Here is a 27,082-nt window from a genome sequence, read left to right on the forward strand (position 1 = left end):
AACAATGAGGTGTAGTTAACCTAAATGAATGGACATATTTATAAAAATGCACGTTTATTGCTAGTTTTTATTTTCCTATGGCCTAATTTCCCCTGTATATTCCTCCCTTCCTCCCCTCCCCCCTCGAGAGCCTTCCCATATAACAATCTTTTTAAAAGAAAAAAGAATAATAAGCAAAACTGATGAGTTCATTGGACAAATCTGAAAATATCTGCAGTGCTCCACACCCATGGACGTATCATTTCTGCAAAGTAAGAGAGGAGGTTTCTTCTCCTATCTCTTTGTTGGGGCCTTGCCTGTTCTTTTAATATTGATGTACTCACTTTTGATTATTTTATAGTTCCTTCCATTTGCATCATTGTAGTTATTGTGCATGTTATTTCCTTCCTTACTTCACTTTGTATCAGTTCATGTAAGTCTTTCCATGTTTCTCTGAAGTAATCATATTATTTCTTGCAGTACAGTGATATTCCATTAATATTCTTGTACCACAGTTTGTTTAGCTATTACCCAGTTGATGGGCATCTACTTTGTTTTCACTTCTTTGCCACCACAAAGTGTTGTTATAAATATTTTGGGACTTTTTTTGGGGGGGGATATGCCTAGTAGTGGAATCTCTAAGTCAGAGTATGAACATTTTAGTCACTTCCTTTGCATAATTCTCAGATTGGTTTTCAGAATGGTTGGGCCATTTATATCTCTATTGACAGTTCACTGATGTGTCTATTTTCCCATAACCTCTCCATCATTGACTATTTTCATCTTTTATCTTCTTTGCCAATTTGATGGGCATGACACTAAAACTCAAATTTATTTAAATTTACACTTTTCTTATAGGCTGTTTGGGACTTTTTTCGTGTGGTTAATAGTTTGCATTTCTTCCTCTTGAAAGTTCATATATTTGAGTGGAGTTTTCAAAGTGCTCTTACATACATTATTTCATATGATCCTCACATCACTCTTACGAGATAGGTTGGTACGGCAGGTATTATCTTCATTTTACAGATGAAGAGATATGAACATAAGGACCTTAAATTCATAGATTGATTTAGTTATTCATCAAATGTTTATTAAGTACCCATTATGATTAACTGGGGAAGATACAAAGGTAAAGCATCTTATCTATCCTTAGGCACTTGTGAGTTAGAAGAAAGAAGATACATAAACAAGTAGCTAGAATATAAGAAGTATAAGAGAGACATAAACAAGGATTTTAATGAGAGAACACGGGAGGGTAAACTTTACACTGGGAGTAATCGGAGAAGACTTCTTTAGGGAGTTAGCATTTGAACCTGGCTTCATTCAAAGTATTAGTAGGATTTTGATAGTGTATGGGTAATAATAATAATGATAATAATAACTAGCATTTATGTAGAACCTACTATTTTCCAGGCTCTGTGTTAAGCACTTCACAAATATAATTTCATTTGATCCTTATAAGGACTCTGGGAGGTAGAGGCTATTATTATTTCTATTTTACAATTGGGAAAAGTGAGGTTAAGCGACTTGCCCAACGTTACACAGAAAGTTCTGTCCAAGGCTAGATTTGAACTCAGATCTTCCTAACTCTAGGCCTAGTGCTCTACCCATCGAGCCACCTAGATAACCTGCCAGCTAACGTTTTTAGGTACATAATATAAAATACCTATGATTACAAATGAAAGCAATTATATTGAAATAGTTATCAAAATATTTAACAAAGCCAAATTCACAGACCTCAGGTTAAAAACTTGCCATAAGGCTTTTCATGTGGAGAGAATGACGTAACAAAAGGCCTGAATGTTGGCTTGTGTGACATCCCTATTGGCTGAACCTTTCAATTTTTTCTACGCCTGTGAATTACAATATATTGAATCTTTGTTTCTCTTCATACCTGCAGTGTGCGAATTTTACCACTAGATGGTGCTTATGTGTCTTTACTTGTATTTAACACAACTTCAGTCTTCTCATTGGAGACATAAGGGATTTCAAAGGTTAATAGAATTAGAGCCCGAAGGGATCTCAGGGTTCACCCAGTCTTGTAAACCCCACATTTAGAGATGAGGAAATTGAATCCTTACCGATAGTAAGTAGCAAAGTTGGGATTCTCACACTGCACCATCACTTCTTAACAAATCATATTTTTGTTAATAACAACATTAGGGAAGCTATGTGGCATAGTGGATAGAGCATTGGACCTGGAGTCAGGAAGACCTGAGTTCAAATCCAACCCGAGACACTTACTAGCAGTGTGACCTTGGGCAAGTCACTTAACCCTGTTTGCCTCAGTTTCCTCATCTGTAAAATGAGTTAGAGAAGGAACTGGCAAACCACTCCAGTATCTTTGCCAAGAAATGCCCAGATGTGGTCATGAAGAGTCAGAAATGATTGAAACAACTGAATAACAAATTAATAACATTACAACTATTTTTTAGAACTTTTTGAAGAAGAAGCTAGCTTACAAAGTTTTCTGTCTAGACTTTCTTTAAACGCGATCTCTGAAATTCAGTCAGAAATATATAAATAACTTAAAATTTGAAACTTCTGCAATTTAAACTTTTTGAGTGTCCCTTTGTTTAGTTGTGTCTAGTTCTGTCTAGCTCTGTCTCCTGTTGCTACAGATCATCTGAATTTGCCTTGAAGTTAAACCCTTTTAACTAATTTGACTAATGGTTGTTTTTTCCCTTCTTCAAATTGGACTATTTTTTTCATCTAGTTGGGGCATAAGCACAGATTGTCCTTTAAGTTCTCCTCCCTCCTCCCAAAGGTAAATTATTTGTGCAACAAGCTCATGCCTTTGTTTTACTTTGACTCAAACTCATTTGTATACTTAAGGGAACTTTTGGACGAGAACTTGAACACAGATTCCTAAGTTCTAGAGCTGGAAAGAATCTTAAGAGGTCTCTAGTTCAACCTTTTCATTTTAGATATGAGGAACTGAGGTCCAGAGAGATTGTGATTTACCTATGCTCACAGAGATAATGAATAGCAAAGTCAGAATTTGAACCCAGGTCATTTGACTTCAGATCAGGTATGATTTGCCCTGTATTCTGATGTCTCCTGGGTTCCTAAAAACACTCAATCTAAGTATGGCAGTATCATTTTAGGTGTTCTTTTTATGAAAATGATAAGTTATTTTAAAACCTTGTTGTTGTTTTTTTAAGAGCCAATGGTAAATTACTTTCCAAGAAACCATTTATTCTTTCTTGTGATTAGTAGGAATGAAATGGTAAAATAACATAATAATATAATTTTCCCCACAAGGTATAGTAGGGGATCATGGGAGGGTGGGATTAATATAGGATAAAACAGCTAGAATAGTTAGAAAAGGCTTCATTCAGGAGAGTGTGACTTGACCTGGATCTTGAATGTCAAGTAATGTTTATATAGACATTCCCAAAGCTAGAGGGACAGCATAAACAAATGGACAGAGGATTATTTTCTAAAATAGTTTAAGTTTTACACATAAACAACTTTGGTCTCTATGGTGCCTCACCCATGTAGTGCAGTAGTAATTTCTCTCCAGAATATCTGGGTAGATCCTGCCTATTCCTGATAATTTTGAATTATGCTATATCATTATATGTCAATACTTCAGAGATCCATAATTTCATCTTTGCACTGATCATACTCCCTGTATGTTATAGTATTTATTTGTGAGGTGTCAGAGTCTTGTACCTTTGATTTCATCAGTATGGGGAACTTCTGGTATGGAAATCCCATCACTCATGCAAATCAGCAACTTTGAATTACAGTTTTAGATCACTGAGGCAAAATAAGTGACTTTCTCATGGAGTCACATAGCTATAATGAATCAGAGGTAGGATCTGAACCCAGATTTTCCTGACTTCAAGGCCAACTTTCTAGCCACCAATCCCTGCTTTCTCTAATTCCATAATAAATATATAGCAATAGCAAAAATAAAAACAAAAAAATCACCTAGTGGCTAAATCTCTGGTAATGAGTATTCCTAAACTGAGCAGGGCTGGTCCTCAAACAAAATCGCTCAAAGAGATGGCCTTTGAAGAGCGAGGGTCACTTCCATGCAGTGATAGAACATCAAAAAAGAATTGCAGTGGAGAATACATTTTGTATATGTTAGTATTTATTTGTGTTAGATGAATCTGATGTCAACTTACTAAAATTAGGTGGTATTGACTAAGTAATTAAAATATTTTTCTTCTTTCAAAAATTTAAAATTTTTTATTCTGAACTTGATGAACACACACAAAAATGAATATTTCCATATACAAAGAACAAAAAAGAGGATTGCATATGAAACTACAGATTCTCATTATATATAACTTGCTTTTTAAAAGAATATAATATATTCAGTGCATTGATTCCAAAACTGCCCTACTTGACTGTTTCTCTCTGAAACTCCATATCTCTTCTATGCATTTGAAATGTTTTATTGATGCTATTTATTTCTTTTTTAATCATTGCTGTTATTACTACCATCTTCAATGTTCTCTCATCCCAAAAATAAAAAAAGCTCTCCTTTATAATAAACATAGTCGAGCAAAAAAACCCCAAACTTCGACATGACTAAAAAATGTATATCTCACTCTGCTCTTTCAGTCCATTACCTTTCCATCGTGAGCTGCAAAACGTATTTCATTCGTTCTGTGGAATCATGATAGGGCATTGCACTGATCAAATAAAGTTACTCAGTCTACTCAATTCCCATGAATTGCTCCTCCACTCTACTTCTGCTCTCCATAGAGATGGTCATACCCTTGATTTTGCCATCAGTCACTTACACGATACATTATATTGATACACACTGGCCATGTTAAACAGTATATCAGCAAAGGTATCCCCCTTCCTTGTTCAAAAACCCCAAAATTCCTTTTCCTGATTATATTTATCATTCTGCCTTATTTTGTGCTTCACAACCTAGAACCTCATTTTTCATCTTTATCACAATTTCCAGTTCCTCCACCCCTGTTCTTTCCCAGACCATCATCCTTGCTCTAGCTGTATTCTCTTCCTTTCCCCATCTTGAGCCCTTGCCGAATCAATTCAATTCTATACTTCATACTACTTTTTAATCCCTCATTCCTTTCTCTGATCTCTGATCACAACTTGCCAAGCCTCAACCTGGGATTGCTCTGATAATCTGTTTCCTTTCCTCCTATTCGTATGCTTCTGAACAGAGCTGAAAAAAAAATCATAAAATTGTAATGATTGGGTCCACTATAAACATATCTAATCTCAACTGGGTACTCACTATATCAGGGCAAACATTTTATTTATCCTTGATTAATTCTATACCCCATTCTGTGCAGCGATTGTTCCAAACCTTCTTATCTCTCTTAAGCTAGAGGCATCTGGTGGCACAATGTCTGGAGACTAGGATTGGAATCAGGAAGGCCTGAGTTCAAATCTGGCCTCAGACACTTACTAACTATGTGACCCTGGGCAATTTGCAAACTCTGTTTGCCTTAATGTCCTCAATTTGAAAATGAGGGTAATAATAGTACCTCCATTACAGGGCTATTATGAGGATCAAATGAGATAATATTTGTAAAAAGTGCTTAGCACAGTGCCTGGCACACAGTAGGTACTATACAAATGTTTATTCTCTCATCAAGTTTTCTATGGCCCTCCCTCTGCCTCATCCTATCAGTTGGCAAAGACTCTATTCCTCCCGAATTGATTTACTATCCTACTTAATGCAGCAGCTATTCCAAACTTCATCTCTCCCCGAGTCTTGTATGGTACCCCTTCCTCCTACCTCTCTGCTGAGGATCTAACCCCATCCTTCACTGAAAAGAAATAGAGGCCATTTCCCATGAATTTTTCTGACTTCAGTCTTCCTCATTTCAGATCATTTAGATCTGTCTACAGTTCTTTTCTCCTTCTTTTCAGTCTCCTATGAACAAGACCTCTACTTGTACAATTGTTCCTGTTTTTCTCCTGACTTCTCTAGAAGTTTGCCTTCATAATCTTCCCCATTTCATATCAACTTCATTTTGAATCTACTGGCTCCTTTTTTCCTGCCTATGAATATGCCTATGTTTCCCCTATCCTTAAAAAACTAATTTGATCTTATCATTCCCACTAGCTAATATCCTTTATCTCTCCTCTCCTTTGTGGCCAAGTTCCTTGAGAAAACCTTCTACATAAGGTACCTTCTACGTGTGGTACCTATTTCCTCTTCTTTTTAGTCTCCTCTAAACCCTCTGTAATCTGGCTTCTGCTCCCTCAGGAAGTTATCATTGATTTCTTAATTGACAAATCTATTGGCCATTTCTCAGTTCCTGTTCTTCTTGACCTCTCTATAGCATTTGTCTCTATTGATAATTTCCTCCTGAATACTCTCTTCTCTCTAGGTGTTTGAAACACTGTTCTCATTTGGTTATCCTTCTATTAGTTCCACTGTTCCTTTTCAGTCTCCTTTTCTGGCTCTTCATCCATGTTATGCCTGCTAACTATGAGAGTTCCTCAAAGCTCTGCCCTGAGCCTCCTTTTTTCTTTCTAAGCTGTCTGACTTGGTGATCTCATCAGCTACCATGGCTTCAGTTATTATCTCTATGTGAATGCTTCCCAGTTGTGAATATCTAGCTCTTAACTCTCGTATGAACTGGAGTTAATCATTACCAATTGTCATTTGGGTATCTCAAATTACATATCCTGTGAGCATCTCAAACTCAACATGTCCAAAACGGGATTCATTATATTTCCCTTCCCTTAAATTTCCCCCTTTTTTGAACTTCCCTTTTACTGTCAAGGGCAATACCCACAGTTGACCCAGGTCATAATCTGTATGATCCTCAGCTTCTTACTCTCACTCTCTTCCCTTCATCTAATCCATTGCCAAATCTTTTCATTTCTACCTTCATAATATCTCTTGTATATGTCCTCTTCTCTCCACTCATTCAGATCTTCATTGCCAGTTACCTGGTCTTCCTGCTTCAAGTCTGTCCCCACTCCAATCCATCCTCCACTCAGCTTTCAACATCCCCATCCCCTACTCAAGTAGAAAGGACATAGGTTATGAAGAGTTTATCTATTTTTACATTAAATTTTATTTTTTTCAGTCAGCAAATATCTGTCCTCTCCTCACCCCCAATTCGAGAATGAATTAAAAAAAAACCCTTAGAAACATTTGAAGTCAAATAAAACATTTTTCCTCACTAGGTGGTGCAATGGATAGAGCACTGGCCCTGGAGTCAGGAGGACCTGAGTTCACTCAGCTACTGAGTCACTCAGTAGCTGTGTGACTCTGGGCAAGTCACTTAACCCCAATTGTCTCACCCCCCCCCAAAAAAAAGAAAAGAAAAACTATAAATGTCTGTATGTGTCTGTGTATATGTATGTGTGTATATACACACATAGATATATCTTCTTTTGCACTCTTGGGTCTTTAACCTCTTTATTGGGAGATAGGTAGCATGTTTCATCATTAGTTCTCTGGAGTCATGGTGGGTCATTTTGCTTATCAGAGTACTTTTCAGAGTAGTTTTTCTTTTACAACATTGTTGTCATTATATAAATTGTTCTCCTGGTTCTGTTCACTTTACTCTGCATCAGTTCATACAGGTCTTCCTAGGTTTCTCTGAAACCAACCCCTTCATCATTTCTTACAGTACAATGGTATTCCATCAGATTTATGCACCATAACTTTTTTTGTCCTAATATTTTATTTTTTAAATTTTTTTATTAATTTATTTTGATTTATCAATAATCACTTCCATATGCTTTTGAGTTTAAATTTTTTCTCCCCCTTCCTCCCCACCACCCTCCCCAAGACGATGCATAATCTGATATAGGCTATATGTTACATTCATATTAAACATATTCTCACATTAAACATATTCTCACATTAGTGATGTTGTATGTAGAAATTAAAACCAATAGAAGGAACCATCAGAAAGAGGAAACAAAACTCAACAGAAGAGAAAAATATAGCAATTCGGCTTCCATAGTTCTTTCTTTGGGTCTGGATAGCATTTTCCATCACACGGCCTCTGGAGATGTCTTAGATCCTTGTATTGCCAGGAAGAGTTAAGTTTATCAATATTAGTCATCACACGATGTGGCTGTTGTTATGTACATCGTTCTCTTGGTTCTGCTCACTTCACTCAGCATCAGACCATACAAGTCTTTCCAGGTTTTTCTGAAGTCAACCTGTTCATCATTTCTTATAGCACCATAACTTGTTTAACCATTCCCTAATTAATGGGCACTCCCTCAGATTCCAATTCTTTGCCACCTCCAAAAAAGCTTTAAATATTTTTGTACGTCTTTATTTAAAGATTTTGTTAAGACAGATCATTCCCTTAATTCACTCTCCCTCTGATTTCCCCTTCTGCCTTCTCTCTCCCCATTACTATTTCCCTATCAAATGAAATATATATTTTTGTCCAACTGTGCGTGTTTTTCTCTTTTGTGTAGTTCAGATGAAAGAGAGATGAAGTGTCAGGTGCTCCCTCTACACCTTCCTTGTTGTTCGCATAGTCTTATATTTATGCTCCCCAATTATGTGAGATAATTTTCTAGAAGTTTTCTTTCTCTTCTTCTCCCTGCCCCCCAAAGGTTTTCTTCCCCTCCTTTTCTGTTCTTTTTTTGTTTTTTTTTAAAGATTATCAGTGCATAATAGAACTACTCCCATGCCTTCTGTCTCATTAGACTCGAAGACTCATTAGATTGATGATGATAGGACTCAGAGAAGACATGTGACATCTTCTCATATTTGAATGTCAGCAGTTTATCTTTGTTTGGAATCCTTTATCATTGTTCATTCATGTTTACTTTTTTATGTTTCTCTTAAATTCTGTATTTGAACTTCAAAATTGACTAAGCAGCCTCTGATATGTTCATCAGGAATGCTTGGAAGTCCTCTATTTCATTAAAAATCCACTTTCCTCCTATAGGATTATACTTAATTTTGCTCAGTAAATTATTCTTGGTTGTAAGCCTATATAATACTCTGTCTTCTGGAATACCATATTCTAAGCTACTTTATAGTTTGGGATAGTTAAGAGGTAGTGGTGATGTGTAACTAGCTCAAGAGAGAGAACAGCGCTAGATGTACAGAGCTGAGAATTATCTATATAGAGATATTATTGAACCCATAGGACCTGATGAGATTACCAAGTGAAATAATACAGACAAAAAATGAGAGTAGGGCCCAAGATATGACATGAATGAAGGCCTTGCAAGGGAGACTGAATGATAAAAATGAAGTTAGAGGACTTTAGACCAGGACACTATCTCTTCAACATTAAGTCTTTTATTCAAAGGAAAACTGATTATATCTTTATATCTTTTACTCAGGTGAGATCACAACACAAATTATTTTTTGCTAATATTTCTAAAAGAAGTTTAGGAGTTTCTGTATATTTGTGTGACCTTAAGCTTCTTGGGTCTCAGTTTCCTTATCTGTAAAATGGGGGGTTTGGAATAGTTGACTTCAGAGGTCCCTGCCTGCTCCAAATGTTTGACCCTATATTCATGTAAACTAATCTGAATTTGAATGAGAATCTCCTCTTCCACATCTAGAACTAGTTAGTCATTCAGCCTTTGTCTGAAGACTTATAGTGAGGGGGAGCCCTCTAACTCTGGCCATAGCTCATTCTACTTTGGGACAGCTGTAATTATTAGGCAGTTTTTCCTTTCATTGAGCCTAAATCTGTGCCTTTGAAACTTCTTTCTGTTGCCCTTAATTCTCCCTCAGGGGCCAAAAAGAACAAGTCTAATCCCTCTTCCATCATTCAGATACTTGAAAACAATTATCATGACTCCCCAAAGTCTTCTCTAGGCTAGACATCCCTAGTTCTTTTAACCAATCCTCATAGGCATGATCAAAGTGCCCTTTATCATCCTAGTTTCCTTACTTCTCTGTGCTGACTGAATGGATCTGATAAATGACAGGCATTTGAGCTGTCACTCTAAACTTTGTCATCTGCAAATTTGATAAGCATGTTATGGATACCTTTATACAAATCATTGATAAAATGTTAAATAACACATACTCAAGGGCCGAACCCTGGGGCACTTTTCTAGAAACTTTCCAAGTTGTCTGTAAACCGTTAATGACTTCCTGGCTAGTCAACCACTCTTGAATGTCTTGAATTGTACTGTTGTCTAACTCTAACCTAACTCTATCTCTTTCACAAGGATAGATTGAGAAACTTTGTTAAAAGCTTCGCTAAAATCTTGGCAAATTGTATCTTTAGTATACCCTTCATCTAACTTCCTAGTATCCCTTTCAAAAAAAGGAAATGAGATTAGTCTGGCATTATTTGTTCTTGATCAAGCTATGACACTTTGTGATTACTACTTCCTTTTCTAGGTGCTTATTAACCATTTCTTTAATAATAAATTTTAGAATTAAGAGTGTAAATCAAGCTCAGTGTTCTGTAGTTTATAGACTCTAGTCTTTCCTTTTTTGAAAGTTGAGAAATCAAATGTTTTTGTCTCTCTTCAACCCTGTAGTACTCTTCTCATTCTCCATGGTCTTTCAGAAATTTCTTTCAGTATCCTGTGATAGAGTTTGTTTGGGCTTATTGACTTGAACTTATCAAATAAAGCAGTTATCTCTTATCTCTATTTATCTTTGTTACACAGTCTATATTTGTATAAATAAACAATGTGTAAAATAAAGAATAATGGTTGCATACTTCCATACAGATATTGTTGTGATGTCTAGTACGATTTTTGAAAATACCAGATTAGGATTTTGACCAGATAGGGTTTTAGGGGGAGAGTCAAAGCATAATTGCCACATGAACTATAAATATATCACATGTAGACAGAATATTAATTATATTTCCATAGTTGTATTCCTCCCTAAGGCCCCATTTCTTAAAACTGTTGTCTCACTACATTCATTATATGTAAAATCTTATTATTTCAGAAGGAAAAAACATTGCTGTTTCCCAGAAGAAAGATTTTCAAATTATTTTTCCATCTTAGATAAAATGTTCTGTTACTTATTTTAGTTTACTTTTAATAGTACGCTTATTATATTTTAAAAACAATTTTCTCCTAAATAAGTTATCTGTGTTTTGCTACTTTATTAGAGGAATATAGAGGAATTCAGAATGAAAAAATGGCATAAACAAAATAGTTATTTAGAAAATCTAAATCTTATTTCATTTATTTATTTACATTGTATGTGTTTATTTTATACAGATAAACATGTGTACATTATATGTCATATATCCATATATTAAAATATTTTGTATTCCCAGTAATGTTTTATCAGTAATAGGTTTTTAGAAAAATTATCTCTGTTTCAAAAATTCTTTCTCAAAGCGTGTTACAGTCTATGAAGAGTGTCATGGCTTCTTTAAAAACAGGGTGATATCAAAGGCTAGTCTTTTAAAAAATTGCAAAGAGTTTGCAGGTTAATGTTTAATGAATATGATTTCAAGATCAGGAATTATACAAACTAAAGGCCGAAAGGTGCCAAAACTTCCTTTTGTTAGGGAAAATGCCAGTTTCAGGGAGGTTATACCAGTAAATGTAGGATGTTGGTGGTTGTGATTTTCCTTTTTCTTCTTTTGCCTAAGGAAGGTAAAAAGGTGCAGAATCCCTGAAAGCTCAGAAAATCTACCTACAGGGGTTAAGGAAGGTGACCTAAGATATCTCCTCAGGATTAGCAAAAACTGTATAATATAAACCCTCCTCAGTAAAGGAAGCCACAGGTCATGGTCTTTAACTCTTAAGTGAAAATTGAGCTGAACCAGGGATTTCAAGTAGAGGAGAGTAGAAGGAATTGGAGGAAGACCTTTGTTCGGTTAGGGAAAAACAGGGATGGGGAACCTTCAGCTTTCTAGGTCCTTGGGTGAAGCCTTTTAACTGAGTCCAAGTTTTATAGAACAAATCCTTTTATTAAGGGGATTTGTTCTGTGAAGTTTAGATTCAGTCAGAGGGTTGCACTTGAGGACCTAGAGGGCTACATGTGGCGTTCAGGCTGCAGGTTCCCCACCCCTAGATAGATTGCTTGTGGCTAAGATGGCGCTAACAAATAAAGCCCTCTGTAAGAACTTTATGATGCCAACTTGCCCTCAAAGCAATATGAGTCTTGCACATTCCTTGGAAGTTTTACTTGAGATGTAAATATTCCAAGTGAATTAGTTTTACAAAATCTGGAAGAAAAAGAGGATTAGATTAAGCAGTAACTGAGAACTGTCATGTAGTAGTGAGATTAGTACTTGATGGCACCTAAGTATTTGTCTTTCTTTAAATTTTTCTCTTATTGGGTATTTAAAAATACTTTTGGTGACTAGTAAATATTTGTACTTACTTGTTTTAATGAACATTTTTTTAAATAAAAAGTTTGAGTAGTAGGAACATGTGCAATCATTTTTGACCAAGGCTATAGGAATCCTAGCTATTTGGATCATGTTGCTATAACCAAGGCATTATAATGTTGGTTACAACTTAGCCAGGTTTCAAGGTTAGTATCTGAGAATGAATAATCTTTGGAGAGCTAGCTTTAAAAACTAGTGAAGTGTTGGCAAATATCATTTGATTAGTTTGCACTGAGCTGTCTGATGTCTAATTCAAGAAATCTATGAAATCTATTTTTCTTTGAAGAATATCATTGAAAATTAATAATTCAGTCAAGTAATTGTCTAATGAAGGATTTGAATGAACTCAGGTCTTCCTCGCTCCAAGTCTAGTGCTCATACCCACTGTACCATCTAGCTGCCTGTCAGAAATTGCTTTCTCTCTTTCCTCCAACTGCTAAGAAATAGATCTTTTCTCTGTCTCAGCTATAGTTGCCATGTACCCTTTTTGTTGGTCAGTATTTTTAATTGAATGAAACAAGAATGAATAATAGGCGTAGCATATATAAATATTGTATTCATTGAAAATGGCACTTTTGTAAGTTAAATATAACTGATTTGTTTCTGTCTTTTCATAAACCTGGCATTAAGATGATTTGAGTTATGTAAATAAGATAGCTATTTAAAAAACTTGTTTATAAACAAATTCTTTGAGAAAAATTGGATCAGACATTACTGAAACTTGTGTGAATTTGAGAAAAATAAGGATTATTTTGGGAAGAACTTTTAATTTTATAATCTCACATCAACAGATAATGATGAATTATAATGCCAATTGGAGAAGATATTAGTTTATTTACTTCTCCCTCTGCCCAAAGAATAATTTACTTTGGTTTTTATGTATTAAAGTTTTCTTACTAAAATATTCTTAATTTGGGGAAAGCTTTAGAATAACTTTTGTTTTTAGTTCAACAGAAATTGATGACATGCTTAGAAAATCGACAAATCTGCTGCTGACAAGAACTTTGAGTAGCTGTTTACAGAACCTTATTAAAAAGCCTCACATAGGTCTGACAGAGGTAGGTTTAAGAAATACGTGCAGCTTAAGGTTTCTTAGTTGTAATAGTTGTCATAAAAATCTACTAATGTTGATCATGGCATTATAAAATTAGCTTTGTTTCAGTTTTATATCAGTTAATATCAAGGTATTATGTTTTGAACTAAAAACAAACCAACGCCCAGTCAAAGAATATATGAAGGGAAATAATTTACATAAAGGAAAGTAGATGACAGAAGAGATCAGAATGTATACATTTGTAGTTGCCACAGATTCAGTGGCAAAATTTGGGAATTGCATTTTGCTGCTTTGTAATTGAAAAAGAAACACTTGAAAAAATATCTTTAAGTTATTTTAAATTAATTGGCAGGGCTTAGATTATTTTTAACTTTTTTATTCTTTACTGTTGTTTCCTTCATAGGCATTATTTGCAACAGACTTTCAAAATCAGTAGTTAATCAGTTGTATCCTGTAATACTATAATTATGTAGTGATGGTGCAGTTGTCGGAAGCAGTAATCCTGTTTTTAAAATCAGATGGCTTTGGGTCATGTACCCTGCATTTTACCGGATATATTTTGTGTTTTTCAGCTAGTGCAAATCATCATAAACACAACACACCTGGAACAAGCCTGTAAATACCTTGAAGACTTTATAACTAACATAACAAATATTTCTCAAGAAACAGTTCATACTACAAGACTTTATGGACTTTCTACTTTTAAGGTATGTAAAGTGTAACTTAGTTACCAGACCAAAAAACTTCATTATAATCACTGTAAGCAAACTATTAAAAATAAAAGGCAATTTTTATTATATGCTTAATGCCAGCAAATTCCTAAGAATTGAGAATTATAGATAATCATTATCAACAGTGAGCAGATAAATATAATTTCCTTTTTGGCATTTTAAACATCTTATTAAAATTGAGAAAAATGTCTGTTTTCTGCAGATGTCACATTTTGGTCACATTTTGGTCACATTTTAGAGGATCATAATAAATTCTAATATATCTATCATTATCATTAGATTTTTATTAAATTTTTACAGTTATATTAATTTTATCCAGAGTAAGTATTGCTATACACATAGTAATGAGTAGAATTAAACTCTAAAATTAAGATTACATAAGTGAACAGCGAAAACTATTCTGTATCTTTTATTGGCAAAGAGTTGAAAAAATAATAAATTAATTACCTTTTTATATGACATTAAAAACTTTTACTTTTGCTTGAGTGGAATAGTTTGCTATTTGTATATTTACGTATGTATTTACTACAAGGTGATTAAAGTCGTTTTGATAGAACAAGTTTTGTGAAATTGTGCTTCAGAATTTAGAATTATGGTAAATAAAAGCGTTTTGTGAGTTACAAATGTTGGTTTATGAAGTGTTTTTTTCCCAAAAACACAGGGCAATAACATTACCTAGTTATAGAAATCACTTTTATATTGAGATATGTTGACTTTAAATGGAACTAATAATGTTTCATATTTTCCCCTATAAAAATTTGTGCCTCATAGAAATTTTACATAAATGGTGCTACACACACATATGTGTATGTGTGTGTTTATATACACACACATAGATATATACACATATGTAAATTTTTTAAAGTTCCTACTTAAGTTGCTTCTAAATGTTTTGTGTTTTTAAAGATGTATATACCTTTATATTTTTGGAGTATAAATTAGCTAAATTACCTCATAAAATTTGGTGTCATTTCAAGAATACTTAGGTTCCCTCCCCCCTCAAAAAAATTTACTACAACTAGAGAAAAAAACCCAGTTAAACTCTGTAAACAGATAAAGGGTCAGCTTCTCAAAGTATGTGTGGGACCCAGAGTAATCAAGTCTAGGATTTAATAGAAATTGGCTGATAATTTTAACATATTCCCTCCATTACCACATCTCACAACTTTAAATATCTCTTAACGCCATGATCCTAGTACCCTTTGATTACAATGCAAGGTAGTATCTATATCAACAGTTCCAAATTTGATGACTAAAATTTAGCCAGACTCTGAGAGGTACCTCTTTTGAATTTCCCCACATCATTCATTCCAAACCTTAGTTTTTCTCCCAAAGCCTCCCATACCTTCCCCTCCCCCTACCCTGTCAGCTGAGGACATAGTTGCATCATACATTACTGAGAAAAGAGGACATTTGCCATGAGCTTTGTCTTGTCTTCTTTTTTTCATCTCAGAACTCGTTGACATACTTCATCTCTCATTCTCTTCTCTTTTACTACAGCCTCACTTAAAGCCCTTTTCTTTATCCTAACCAATGCTTTTAATGTATACCTTTGACCCCAACCCCTTCCATTTCTTCCAGCAGAATGTCCCCATGATCATTCCCCTTCCCCCCTTATTTGCTATCTCTCTTTATCTACTGATTCCTTCTGTCTTCCTTCAAATAAGTCAAAGTCTCCTCCATCCCTAAAAAAACCTAACTTGACACTACCTTCTCTTCAAGCTATTATCCTATATATATATATGTATATCTTATCATATCTATCTATATATATATATATATCTTCTCTTTCCAGTCAAACTCCTAGAAAAAGTTGTCTCTTCTTGTTGCTTCTATTTCCTTTCCTATCACTCATTCAGACCTTTGAATTCTGCTTCCAGTCTCATCACTCAACTGAAATTGCTATCTCCACAGCTTCCAGTGATCTCCTAATTAAAAAAGAAATTCATTATGAACTTAAAACATCAAAAAGAACCTTTCCATACACATCTAAGAGCATAAAAAGGTATTCTTTAAGAAACAATAAATCTGTTTCATATTGTTTTTTTTCCTATTTTTTATTTTTTTTTCTCAATTTTCTTTATTTTGATAGAATTCTAAAGATGAATCATTTGAATGAGTGAAAAAATTTGAATCATTATTTGCAGAAATGCACTAGAAGTATCTCATATATTTCTCATGTTAAAAGGACTGAGGAAATTTCCATCCATGACCTTTTATTTCATTGGTGTAGGATCTCCCTACACCCATGCAGATGGCAAAGCCTCTGGAATTGATGCTCTGAGGGAGTTGCACAAAGCTCTGAGAGTTGATTTGACTTGACTTGCCCAGGGTCACACACCTAGTAAGGGGCTGAGATAGTATCTGAAGCAAGATCTTCCAGACAGCACAGCAGTGACCTCCTTTCAAGGATATTTAAATATTAGAAGTTAAGCCTTTCTTTGACTTGTTTAATTTTGATGTGTCAAAACTAGGATTTGGAATTAAGTGGCATCTTAAGACTAGACCTGAAATAGTGATTAAAGTTCTAGACTTAGGAGTCAGGAAGACAAGAGTTCAAAACCTGCCTTGGACACTCCCTACAAGACCCTGGACAAATCATTTTACATCTCTTAGCCTTATTTTCCTCCTCCATAAAATGTAGGTTGGACTAGATCAGAAATGTTGAACACACAGCTGGTGGGTCACATGTGGCCCACAACATTCCCCAGGGTAGAGGGAAGCAGATTAGAATGTCATCAAGAAATATTTAACAAAATAAATAAAATTACAACAAAACATAGATAATGTTAATATGTGGTTTTCTGAGTCAATATGTTATATTTCTATTTGAGTTTGATGCCACTGGATTAGCTGACCTCTGAGGTCCCTCCTGGCTGTAAATCTATGATATTATTCTTTTTTTTAATTAATTAGTTTATTTCTTTTTAGTTTTCAACATTTACTTCCACAAGGTTTTGAGTTCCAACTTTTCACCCCATCTCGCCCCTCCCCCCACCCCAAGATGGCATGCATTCTGAATACCCTTCTTCCCCTAGTCTGCCTTCCCTTCTATCTCTCCCCCCCTTCTCTTATCCCCTTTCCCTTCAATTTTCCTGTAGGGCAGGATAGATTTCTGTACCCCATTTCCTGTATTTCTTATTTCCCAGTTGCATGTGAAAGCATTTTTTTTAAACATGTGTTTTTAAAACTTTGGGTTCCAAATTTTCTCCCTTCCTCCCTCCCTCCCCACCCACCCTTATTGAAAAGGCAAGCAACTCAATATAGGTTATACATGTGCAGTTATACAAAACACTTCCATAGTAGACATGCTATGAAAAATTAACTCTATTTCCCTTAATCCTATCCTGCCCTCCCCCATTTATTCTATTCTTTCTTTTGACCCTGTCCCTACTCAGAATTATTTGCTTCTGATTACCCCCTTTCCCAATATGCCCTCCTCTCTATCATCCACCTACTCTCTTGTCCCCTTCCCTCCCTATTTTCCTGTAGGGTAAGACAGATTTCCATACCCAACTGAGTGTGTATGTTATTGCCTCCTTAAGTCAAATCCTATGAGAATAAGATTCACTCGTTCCCTCTCACCTTCTCCCATTTCCCCTACACTGTAAGAGATTTTTCTTTTCATTTTTTTGTGAGATAATTTACCCTGTTCTACCTCTCCCTTTCTCCTTCTCCTAGTAGAATCCTCTCTCACCCCTTAATTTTATTCTCTGGATATGACCACTTCATCTTCACCTCACCCTGTGCCCTCTATCTATCTATCTATCTATCTATCTATCCATCCATCTATCTATACATACATACATACATACATACATACATACAATTTTTCCCTTCCAACTACCCTAATGCTGACAAAGGTCTCATGAGTTACAAATATCATCTTTCCATGCAGGAGTGTAAACAGTTCAACCTTAATAAGTCTCTTATGATTTTCTCTTTCCTGTTTACCTCTTCATGTTCCACTTGAGTCTTGTATTTGAAAGTCAAATTTTCTATTCAGCTCTGGTCTTTTCATCAAGAATGCTTGAAAGTCCTGTATTTCACTGAATGACCATTTTTTTCCCCTGAAGGATTATACTCAGTTTTGCTGGGTAGGTGATTCTTGGTTGTAATCCTATCTCATTTGTCCTCTGGAATATTATATTCCATGCCCTGTGGTCCCTTAATGTAGAAGCTGCTAAATCTTGTGTTATCCTGATTGTGTTTCCACAATATTTGAATTGTTTCTTTCTGGCTGCTTGTAATATTTTCTCCTTGACCTAGGAACTCTAGAATTTGGCTACAGTATACCTATGAGTTTTTCTTTGGGATCTCTTTCAGGAGGAGATCAGTGGATTGTTTCAATTTCTGTATTGCCCTCTGGTTTTAAAATATCAGAGCAGTTTTTCTTGATAATTTCTTGAAAGATGATATCTAGGCTCTTTTTTTGATCATGGCTTTCAGATAGTACAATAATTTTTAAATTCTCTCTCCTGGATCCATTTTCCAGGTCAATTGTTTTTCCAATGATATATTTCACATTGTTTTCTAGTTTTTCATTCTTTTGGATTTGTTTTACAGTGTCTTGATTTCTCATAAAGTCACTAGCTTCCAATTGCTCTTTTCTAATTTTTAAGGAAGTATTTTCTTCAGTAAGCTTTTGGACTTCCTTTTCCATTTGGCCAATTTTGCTTTTTACGGTATTCTTCTCCTCATTGGCTTTTTGAACCTCTTTTGCCATTTGGGTTAGGCTATTTTTTAAGGTGTTATTTTCTTCAGTATTTTTTTGGGTCTCCTTTAGCAAGCTGTTGACTTGTTTTTCATGATTCTCTTGCATCACTCTCATTTTTCTTCCCAGTTGTTCCTCTACTTCTCTTACTTGCTTCTCAAAATCCCTTTTGAGCTCTTCCAAGGCCTGGGACTGATTCATATTTTTCTTGGAGGCCTTGTATTTAGGAGCTTTGGCTTTGTTGTCTTCTTCTAGTTGTATGTTTTGATCTTCTTTGTCACCAAAGTAAGATAATATAGTCTGACTCTTTTTGTGCTGCTTACTCATGATCCCAGCCAATTACTTGAGTTTTAAACTCTTTGTTAAGGTAAGGGTCTGCTTCCAATGGGGAAAATGTAGTGTCCCAAGCTTTGGGGGTTTGTACAGCTGTTTTCAGAGATACTTCTAGGGACCTGAAAATTTTCAGTTCTTCCAAGGTGGTATGATAACAGGTGAGGTGTTTCCTCTCCACCGCCACAACAAGCTTCACCACACCAGCATTCCTCCTTGCCCCAGTATCCCCCCTCAGAACTGTGACCCAGATCCAAGCATGGGCAGAGCAAGAGATTCCTGCCTCAGCTCTGGCAAAGAGATCCCTGCAACCCCCTCTGATCAGCCACTCAATTCCCCCTCAGTCTGTGGGCTGGAATCTCAGGAGGCAGCTGATGCCTTAGAGGCCGTGCTTGAGACTTGTGGCTGAAACCTAGCTCCTTCTCTCACCATAGTCACAGACTTTTCCCACTGACCTTCTAAGTTGTCTTTGGTGTTCATGGGTTGAGAAGTCTGGAAACCGCCATAGGTGCCCGCGATTCAGTCCTCTGAGGCCTGCTCCAGGTTCACTGCGGCCTGCACACCTGCGCCAAACTGCGCTCCTCTCCCTGCCCAGCACCATATACCTTTCCAATCAACCATCCAGGTTGTCTTAGGCTGGAAATTTGTTTCACTCTGTCTTTTTGTGGGTTCTGCTGCTTTAGAATTTGTTTAGAGTCATTTTTTTACAGGTATTTGGAGGGGTTTGGGGGAGAACTCAAGCAAGTCACTGCTTTCACTCTGCCATCTTGGCTGCCCATATTGTTTTTTTTTTTGAAAGCACATGATTAATTCTGCATGTTATTTTCAAAACTGTCCGGTATGTCTGTGCTTTGTTCTGTTTTCTTCTGTGCATTTAAAAAATATACCAAATCATGTGACTTTTTCTCATTCTTCATCCTTCTTGACCTTTCTGCAGCATTTGATACTTTTGACCACCTGTCTTCTTGGCTTTGTTGACATCACATTGGTTCTTCTATCTGATGGCTCCTTTTCATTTTTATTTTCTGGATTTTAATCAGAATTCTACTTCCTAACTACTGCTCCATATGTTCGTTCTAGGTTCTCTTCTCTGTCTCTATTCTCTTGGTGATATCATCAATTTCCTTGGATTTAATTATCATCGCTATGATATGATGAATCCCAAATCTATGTATCCAGATCCAGTCTCTCTCCTAAGGTCAGCCTTTAGACTTTAATGCTTTAGACTCAAGCAAATAATTTTGAACTCAAGATATCTAAACCAGAATTCATTATCTTGTCAAAAGCTTCCCTAAAGTTCTCTTCCATACTTCTCTATTTCTGCTGAGAACACCACCATCCTTCCAACTAGCCAGGTTTGCAATTTGAGTTATCCTCAGTTTCTCACTTTCCCTCACCCCACTTACCCAATCAGTTGCCAAGTCATATAAATTTTACCTTCAGAACATTTATTATATTTGTGTCCTTATATCTTGTCACATGTTCATTATGTTAGTCAGGCCCTCCTCATTTCTGTCATTGACTCGTGCAACAACCTTCTAATTGATGTCCTCTGCTTAAGTCTCTCTTACCTTTAATCCAATCTCCATTCACCTTCCAAAATGAAATTCTTTAAGCGCAAGGCTGACTGTCTGTCTTCCTTAATAAACTGTAGTGGTTGTGTATTGCCAGTAGAAGCAAATACAAACTCTTATGTTTGGCATATAAAGCTCTTCACAATCTAGCGCTAACTTACTTTTCTAGCCTTATTACGAATTATTCCCCTTTGTGTGCTCTGTGATAAATCCAAATTGTCCTTATTGCTATTCCTCACATATGACATTTTATCTCCTGTCTCTCTGCTTTTCTCCTGGTGTTAAACTATGCCTGGAAGGCATTCCTTCCTCACCTCTTCCTTCTAGAATCTCTTAATTTTCTTGAAAGCTCAGCTCAATGCCACCTTCTATGTGAGATCTTTCCTGCTCTCCCAGTTGCTAATGTCTCCCTCCTCTATTATCTTGTATTATTTTGTGTATACTTATGTGTGTACTTAACGGCTGATTTATAGCTTGCTCTCTTGACATTATGTTGATGCCACTGAAGTACTTGAGTTTTCTTTTGTTTATCCTTCACTCTTACCATGTGATTGGCCAACTCTTTTGAATCATACATTTTCTTTAATGACATTCTTTATACTATTTCTGTTGTTCAGTTCTTCATAAAGGCTTCTGTTTGGCATTTAAAACTCTTCACAACCTGGTTCCCTTTCTACCTTTCTAATCTTCTTTAACTGGCTTACTTATTCCTCAGACATGATCTTACATCTCCCATTTCCCAGCCTTGCTTCCTCCACAGTGTAATGCTTTACCCTTTCACCTTTGCTTCTTAGTTTCCCTGATTTCAAGACCCAAATCCCACATATTCCAGAAGTCCTTTCCTAGTCTGCCTAGCTGCTAGTGCCTTCCCCTCTGAGTTACCTTTCATCTACTCTGTATTTGTCCTCTATATTCTGATTTATATATGTTGTCTTACTCATTCAATGTAAATTCCTTAAGGGCAAAGGCTGTTTTTGTTTTTTTCTTGGTATTCCCAATGCTTAGCACAGTGCCTGGCATATAGTAAGTGCTTAATAAGTGTTTGTTGATTGCTATTTTGCAGTCTATTATGTATGTCTTCATTACCATTTGGGTGACCATTGACTTTAATTGTGACTTGTAACTAGACAGCATTGCTGGTAAAACTTTTATGGTTAAAAATATGGGGCTTTGTTTCAGTTGCAAATATGGGGTCATTAAAAGGACTTCATGGTTTCCCCAAAACAATCTAGTGCACTCTACTCATATTCAGTTTTGGTCCATGCATGTCTGTCCAATTTTTAATGCACCGATTGACTAGCTTTATGGGATGTCCATTCAATACTATCTACTTTTTTTTTTCTGTGTGATTAGTTAGGTCACCTTTTGATAAGACAGTATAATGTTCCAGGGCTTGATGCAAACAATACATTTTCTACAAACATGAATATCTGGAAGACCTTACTTTCTATACTGAGCTCCTCTTTTGTTTATGTTGAACATTATGTTGATCATTGTTCATAACAGTGGCAAACACTTTTGGTAAAATTGCATCTCTCTTTTTTGTGTCTCAGTTGATATTAAAAATATGAAGATAATATAAAAGTTATTTCTGTTGTTAGACCTTTCAAAGAATCTTGTATGATTTTGACATGCATAGGAAACACTTTTTTTGACTTTTAAATTAATTTATTTTGATTTATCAACAATCACTTCCATATGCTTTTGAGTTTCAGATTTTTCTCCCTCTCCCTGCCCACCACCTTCCCCAAAATGGTGCACAATCAGATATAGGCTATACATATACATTCCTATTAAACATATTTTCACATTAGTGATGTTGTAAGTAAGAATTAGAACCAATAGGAGGAACCACCAGAAAGCGGAAACAAAACTCAACAGAGGAAAAAATAGCAAATAGTATGCTTCAATCTGCATTCAAATTCCATAGTTCTTTCTTTGGATGTGGATAACATTTTCCATCATGCGGCCTTTGGAGATGTCTTAGATCCTTGTATTGCTGGGAAGAGTTAAGTTTATCAATATTAGTCATTGCACAACGTGGCTGTTATTGTGTACAACGTTCTCCTGGTTCTGCTCATTTCACTCAGCATCAGATCATACAAGTCTTTCGAGGATTTTCTGAAGTCAGCCTGTTCATCATTTCTTATAGCACAATAGTATTCCATTACATTCATATACCACAACTTGTTCAGCCATTCCCCAATTGATGGGCATCCTCTCCATTTCCAATTCTTTGCCACCACAGAAAGAGCTGCTATAAATATTTTTGTACATGTGGGTCTTTTTCCCATTTGTATGATCTCTTTGGGATACAGCCCTAGAAGTGGTATTGCTGGGTTAAAGGGTATGTACATTTTTATAGCTCTTTGGGCATAGTTCCAAATTGCTCTCCGAAATGGTTGGATCATTTCACAGCTCCACCAACAATACATTAGTGTTCCAATTTTCCCACATCTTCTCCAGCATTTATCATTTTCTTGTTTTGTCATCTTGGCCAATCTGATAGGTGTGATGTGGTACCTCAGAGTTGTTTTGATTTGCATTTTTCTAATCAACAGTGATTTAGAGCATTTTTTCATATGACTATAGATGGCTTTAATTTCTTCATTTGAGAACTGCCTGTTCATATCCTTTGACCATTTATCAATTGGGGAATGGCTTGTATTCTTATAAATTTGGCTTAATTCTCTATATATTTTAGAACTGAGGCCCTTGTCAGAGAGACTGCTTGTAAAAATTCTTTCCCAATTTTCTACTTTCCTTCTAATCTTGGTTGCATTGGCTTTGTTTGTGCAAAAACTTTTCAATTTAATGTAATCAAAGTTATCCATTTTGCTTTTTGTAATGTTCTCTATCTCCTGTTTGGTCATGAATTCTTCTGTTCTCCATAAATCTGATAGGTAAACTATTCCTTGCTCTCCCAGTTTGCTTACAGTATCAGCCTTTATATCTAAATCATGAACTCATTTTGACTTTATTTTGGTATATGGTGTGAGATTTTGATCTCTGCCTAGTTTCTGCCATACTCTTTCCCAGTTTTTCTAGCAGTTTTTGTCAAAGAGTGGGTTCTTATCTCAGAAGCTTGAGTCTTTAGGTTTATCAAATAATAGATTACTGTAGTCATTGACTCCTGTGTCTTGCATACTTAACCTATTCCACTGATCCACCACTCTATTTCTTAGCCAGTACCAAGCAGTTTTGATGATTGCTGCTTTATAATACAATTTAAGATCTGGAACACCTTCCCCTGCATTTCTTTTCATTAGTTCCCTTGATATTCTGGACCTTTTGTTCTTCCAAATGAATCTTGTTATTATTTTTTCTAACTCTATAAAATAATTTTTTGGTAGTTTGATTGGTATGGCACTGAATAAGTAAATTAGTTTAGGTAGAATTGTCATTTTTATTATATTAACTCAGCCTACCCATGAGCAACTGATGCTTTTCCAGTTATTTAGATCTAAGTTTATTTGTGTGAAAATGTTTTGTAATTGTGTTCATATGGTTCCTGGGTTTGTTTCGGGAGGTAGACTCCTAAATATTGTATAATGTCTACAATAAGTTTAAGTGGAATTTCTTTTTCTATATCTTGCTGTTGGGCTTTGTTGGTAATATATAGAAATGCTGATGATTTATGTGGGTTTATTTTGTAGCCTGCAACTTTGCTAAATTTGTTTATTATTTTGAGTAGTTTTTTACTTGATTTTCTAGGATTCTCTAAGTATATTATCATATCATCTGCAAAGAGTGATAACTTTGTTTCTTCTTTGCCTATTCTAATACCTTCAATTTCTTTTTCTTCCCTTATTGCTAAAGGAAATACTTTTTTGAAAGAGAACTTTTAGGGTGACATTTTTCTCTACTCAGTCAAATGCTTCTTATAATGAGTAAACTGAAATACAAAGAGATCTTTTCTGTACTTTTTTATAGTATTTTCTCTACTTTTCTGTCATTTATGTGATTGTAAATATGTGTGCTGCTGGGAATTTTCTATATGCAAACCTTCACGTTCCCTTCTCAAACCTTCATCAAGGATTCCCTTTGTGTGTATTGGTTATTAAAAAAAAAACTTTGTAGGGAAAGTAGGCACATAGGTGGAGGGTTATTAATATTTCCTTTGTAACTTTTCTTTCTCTTGGTAGAAGTAATGTCTGAAATTTTTTCCCAAGTCTTCAATATTCTCTCCCTTTTCAGGTATCTTGAAAATCAATTACTTAATGTCCTCAAACTTTTGTCACCTCTACTATGGGTCCCATTTTGTTTATAATTGATTTAGTCTAACTACTCTTCCTTCCTTGTTTTCTTTAGTGCTATTTTATTTCCTCAGGCAGTACAGTGGTGACAGCAGAGACCAAATCTTGAGTTCCGTTGTCACTAATGGCTAAAATAATTTTTTAAAAGTCTTTACAGATATTTTCTATTTTTCATCAGTTTGTTTCCTGGCTTCTGATTTCATCCTTAAATGCCCTTGAGATGATTTTTCTTACTTGGGTCTCTCCCCAACCTTTTCTTAGGTCTCTCCCCAACCTTTTCTTAGGTTTTTTTTTATTACTCTTCTCACTCCTTACTGTTTTATGAGGTGATATTGCTCAGTCTCCTGCCATCATTTTCCATAAAAATTTTTAAATGAGTATGTATTCTAACTCACTGTTGCCCTTGGCTATCCATATCTCCATTTGGCAAAGAGATGAATCATTTGCCGGGTGAGGCAAATCCTATGCTCATTTGGTCTCCTATTCATGGTAATATTGGTTAAATTTTTTTAGAAAACTTAATAGTTTATGTTGATGTCACTTCTTTCATCCCTTTACCATTTTTCAACATAAACAGCTTGTTTAAGTGGGTTGGGTTGTAGTTGCCTCAGTTGTATTCTATGCCTTTTCTTTTTAATTTTTCTAGTTTGATATTGATCTTGGCTTTTATAGTAAGCTGGTAGTCTGATTGGACATACTGTGCTGATCGGTAGTCATTTTCTGTCTGTTAAAATATAATCAGTTTAATTTTTTTCTGATCTTATTTCATACTTACCGTGTTCAGTGCCTCGTGACTCTCTTCATATGAGATATATGTGTAAGGCTTTTGGATAGACACTAAGGTTTTTACAAACTCTTACACCAAGCTGTAAATTCTCTTCCATAGCCCTAATTTCTTTTCTAATTGTTTCCCTTGAAGTTCTCATTTAATTTATAAAAACATTTTAAAATAATTCTTCGTCTTTACCAGGCATTCTAGTTGAATTTGTGCCAAAGCTGTGTTTTCCTTTGAGGCTTTGCTTGTAGATACTTTGGAGTAATTTTCTTCTTTTTAGATTTGTATATTGAGTGACCCTATTACCATAATAGCTTTTTATACTGGGATTCTTTTATTTTTGCTTGCTTATTTTCCCAGCCTGCTTTCTGACTCTGGACTTGATGTTAGGACCAGGTTCTGCACACTTTCAGAGGGAAGGTCTGAGCTGATCCTGTTGCTGCTTTCTTGAGGGTATTGCGTTATCTGGGCTGTCAGGGACAGCTGAGGCTGGGAATCTGCAAGGTTTTGGTGTTCCCAAAGTACTGCGATCTAGGGCAAAACATTGTTCCAAGCACAGCAAGTTCCTGACCTGCGACTGGGTTGGAGTAACAGTAGAATGCTGCTGGACTCAGTCTCTGTCAGCCAGCTGGGAACCACTGCTGGTTTAGAGCAACAGAATTGTAGACTTCCCTTGAGTCTACTATTTTTGCCCTGTTCATTCACTTGTAGGCTTCAGACTGCACTAGAAGTTGGAACTAAGACCCCACTTTGATCCTGGTATCTGAACCCTGTGATGACTTTTAAATGTTGTTGTGTCACATGTGACTTGTATGCCCAATTAGACTGTAAACTAACTGAAGGCAGGAGACATAGACCTATATATATACTATACACAAATACAAATATGTATGTGCTTTGCAAATCTTAAAGCACTATATGAATACCTTCTTTGATCATGATGATGAGTTATATCAATCTCAGTAATTTAATTAAAATTAATGCCACTTGTAATGAAAGTTTAGCAAAACCAGCCCAGGGAAAGAAATGATTATAGAGTGTTGTAAAAAACTGAATGTGTCAGTGTTATTTAAATCTAATGAAGACTCGAACTACTTAAAGGGAGTGGTGGATATTGCGGTGACACAGATTGTCAGAATAGAGAAAGTATATAGAAAAAAGAAAAGGGCAAATGGAATACCTAAATTCTTAAATAAGGGAAAAAGACAACCTGTGACATGGGAAGATAATCAGTTTGCAGTTTCCTATTAGTTACTGGGGAACGTGACTGATTCGTTCTATATTAATTTACTTTTCTTCAGCAGTAGTGTCAAGTTATTTAGAGAAAGAAGATGCAATGGAAATAATCTAGACTTAAGTATAGCTATTAATTTTTTTGCATATGATATTTTCATTAACAA

The 27,082-nt window shown here is 35.5% G+C and overlaps 1 protein-coding gene across 4 annotated transcripts in view; it reads left to right on the top strand.

The window, feature by feature from the left end:
* Window positions 1-27,082, top strand: part of EXOC6 (exocyst complex component 6) — a 207,342-nt gene that overhangs the window by 92,729 nt on the left and 87,531 nt on the right. For all 4 annotated transcript variants that reach the window (XM_027839891.1, XM_027839886.1, XM_027839889.1 and 1 more), the window contains exons 16-17: window positions 13,195-13,306; window positions 13,875-14,009. In XM_027839891.1, the coding sequence (XP_027695692.1) occupies window positions 13,195-13,306; window positions 13,875-14,009 (247 nt within the window). The remainder of the gene's footprint in view (window positions 1-13,194; window positions 13,307-13,874; window positions 14,010-27,082) is intronic.

This window comes from Vombatus ursinus, unplaced genomic scaffold (genome assembly GCF_900497805.2).
Source record: "Vombatus ursinus unplaced genomic scaffold, bare-nosed wombat genome assembly UNPS02014833.1, whole genome shotgun sequence".
Taxonomy (NCBI): domain Eukaryota; kingdom Metazoa; phylum Chordata; class Mammalia; order Diprotodontia; family Vombatidae; genus Vombatus; species Vombatus ursinus.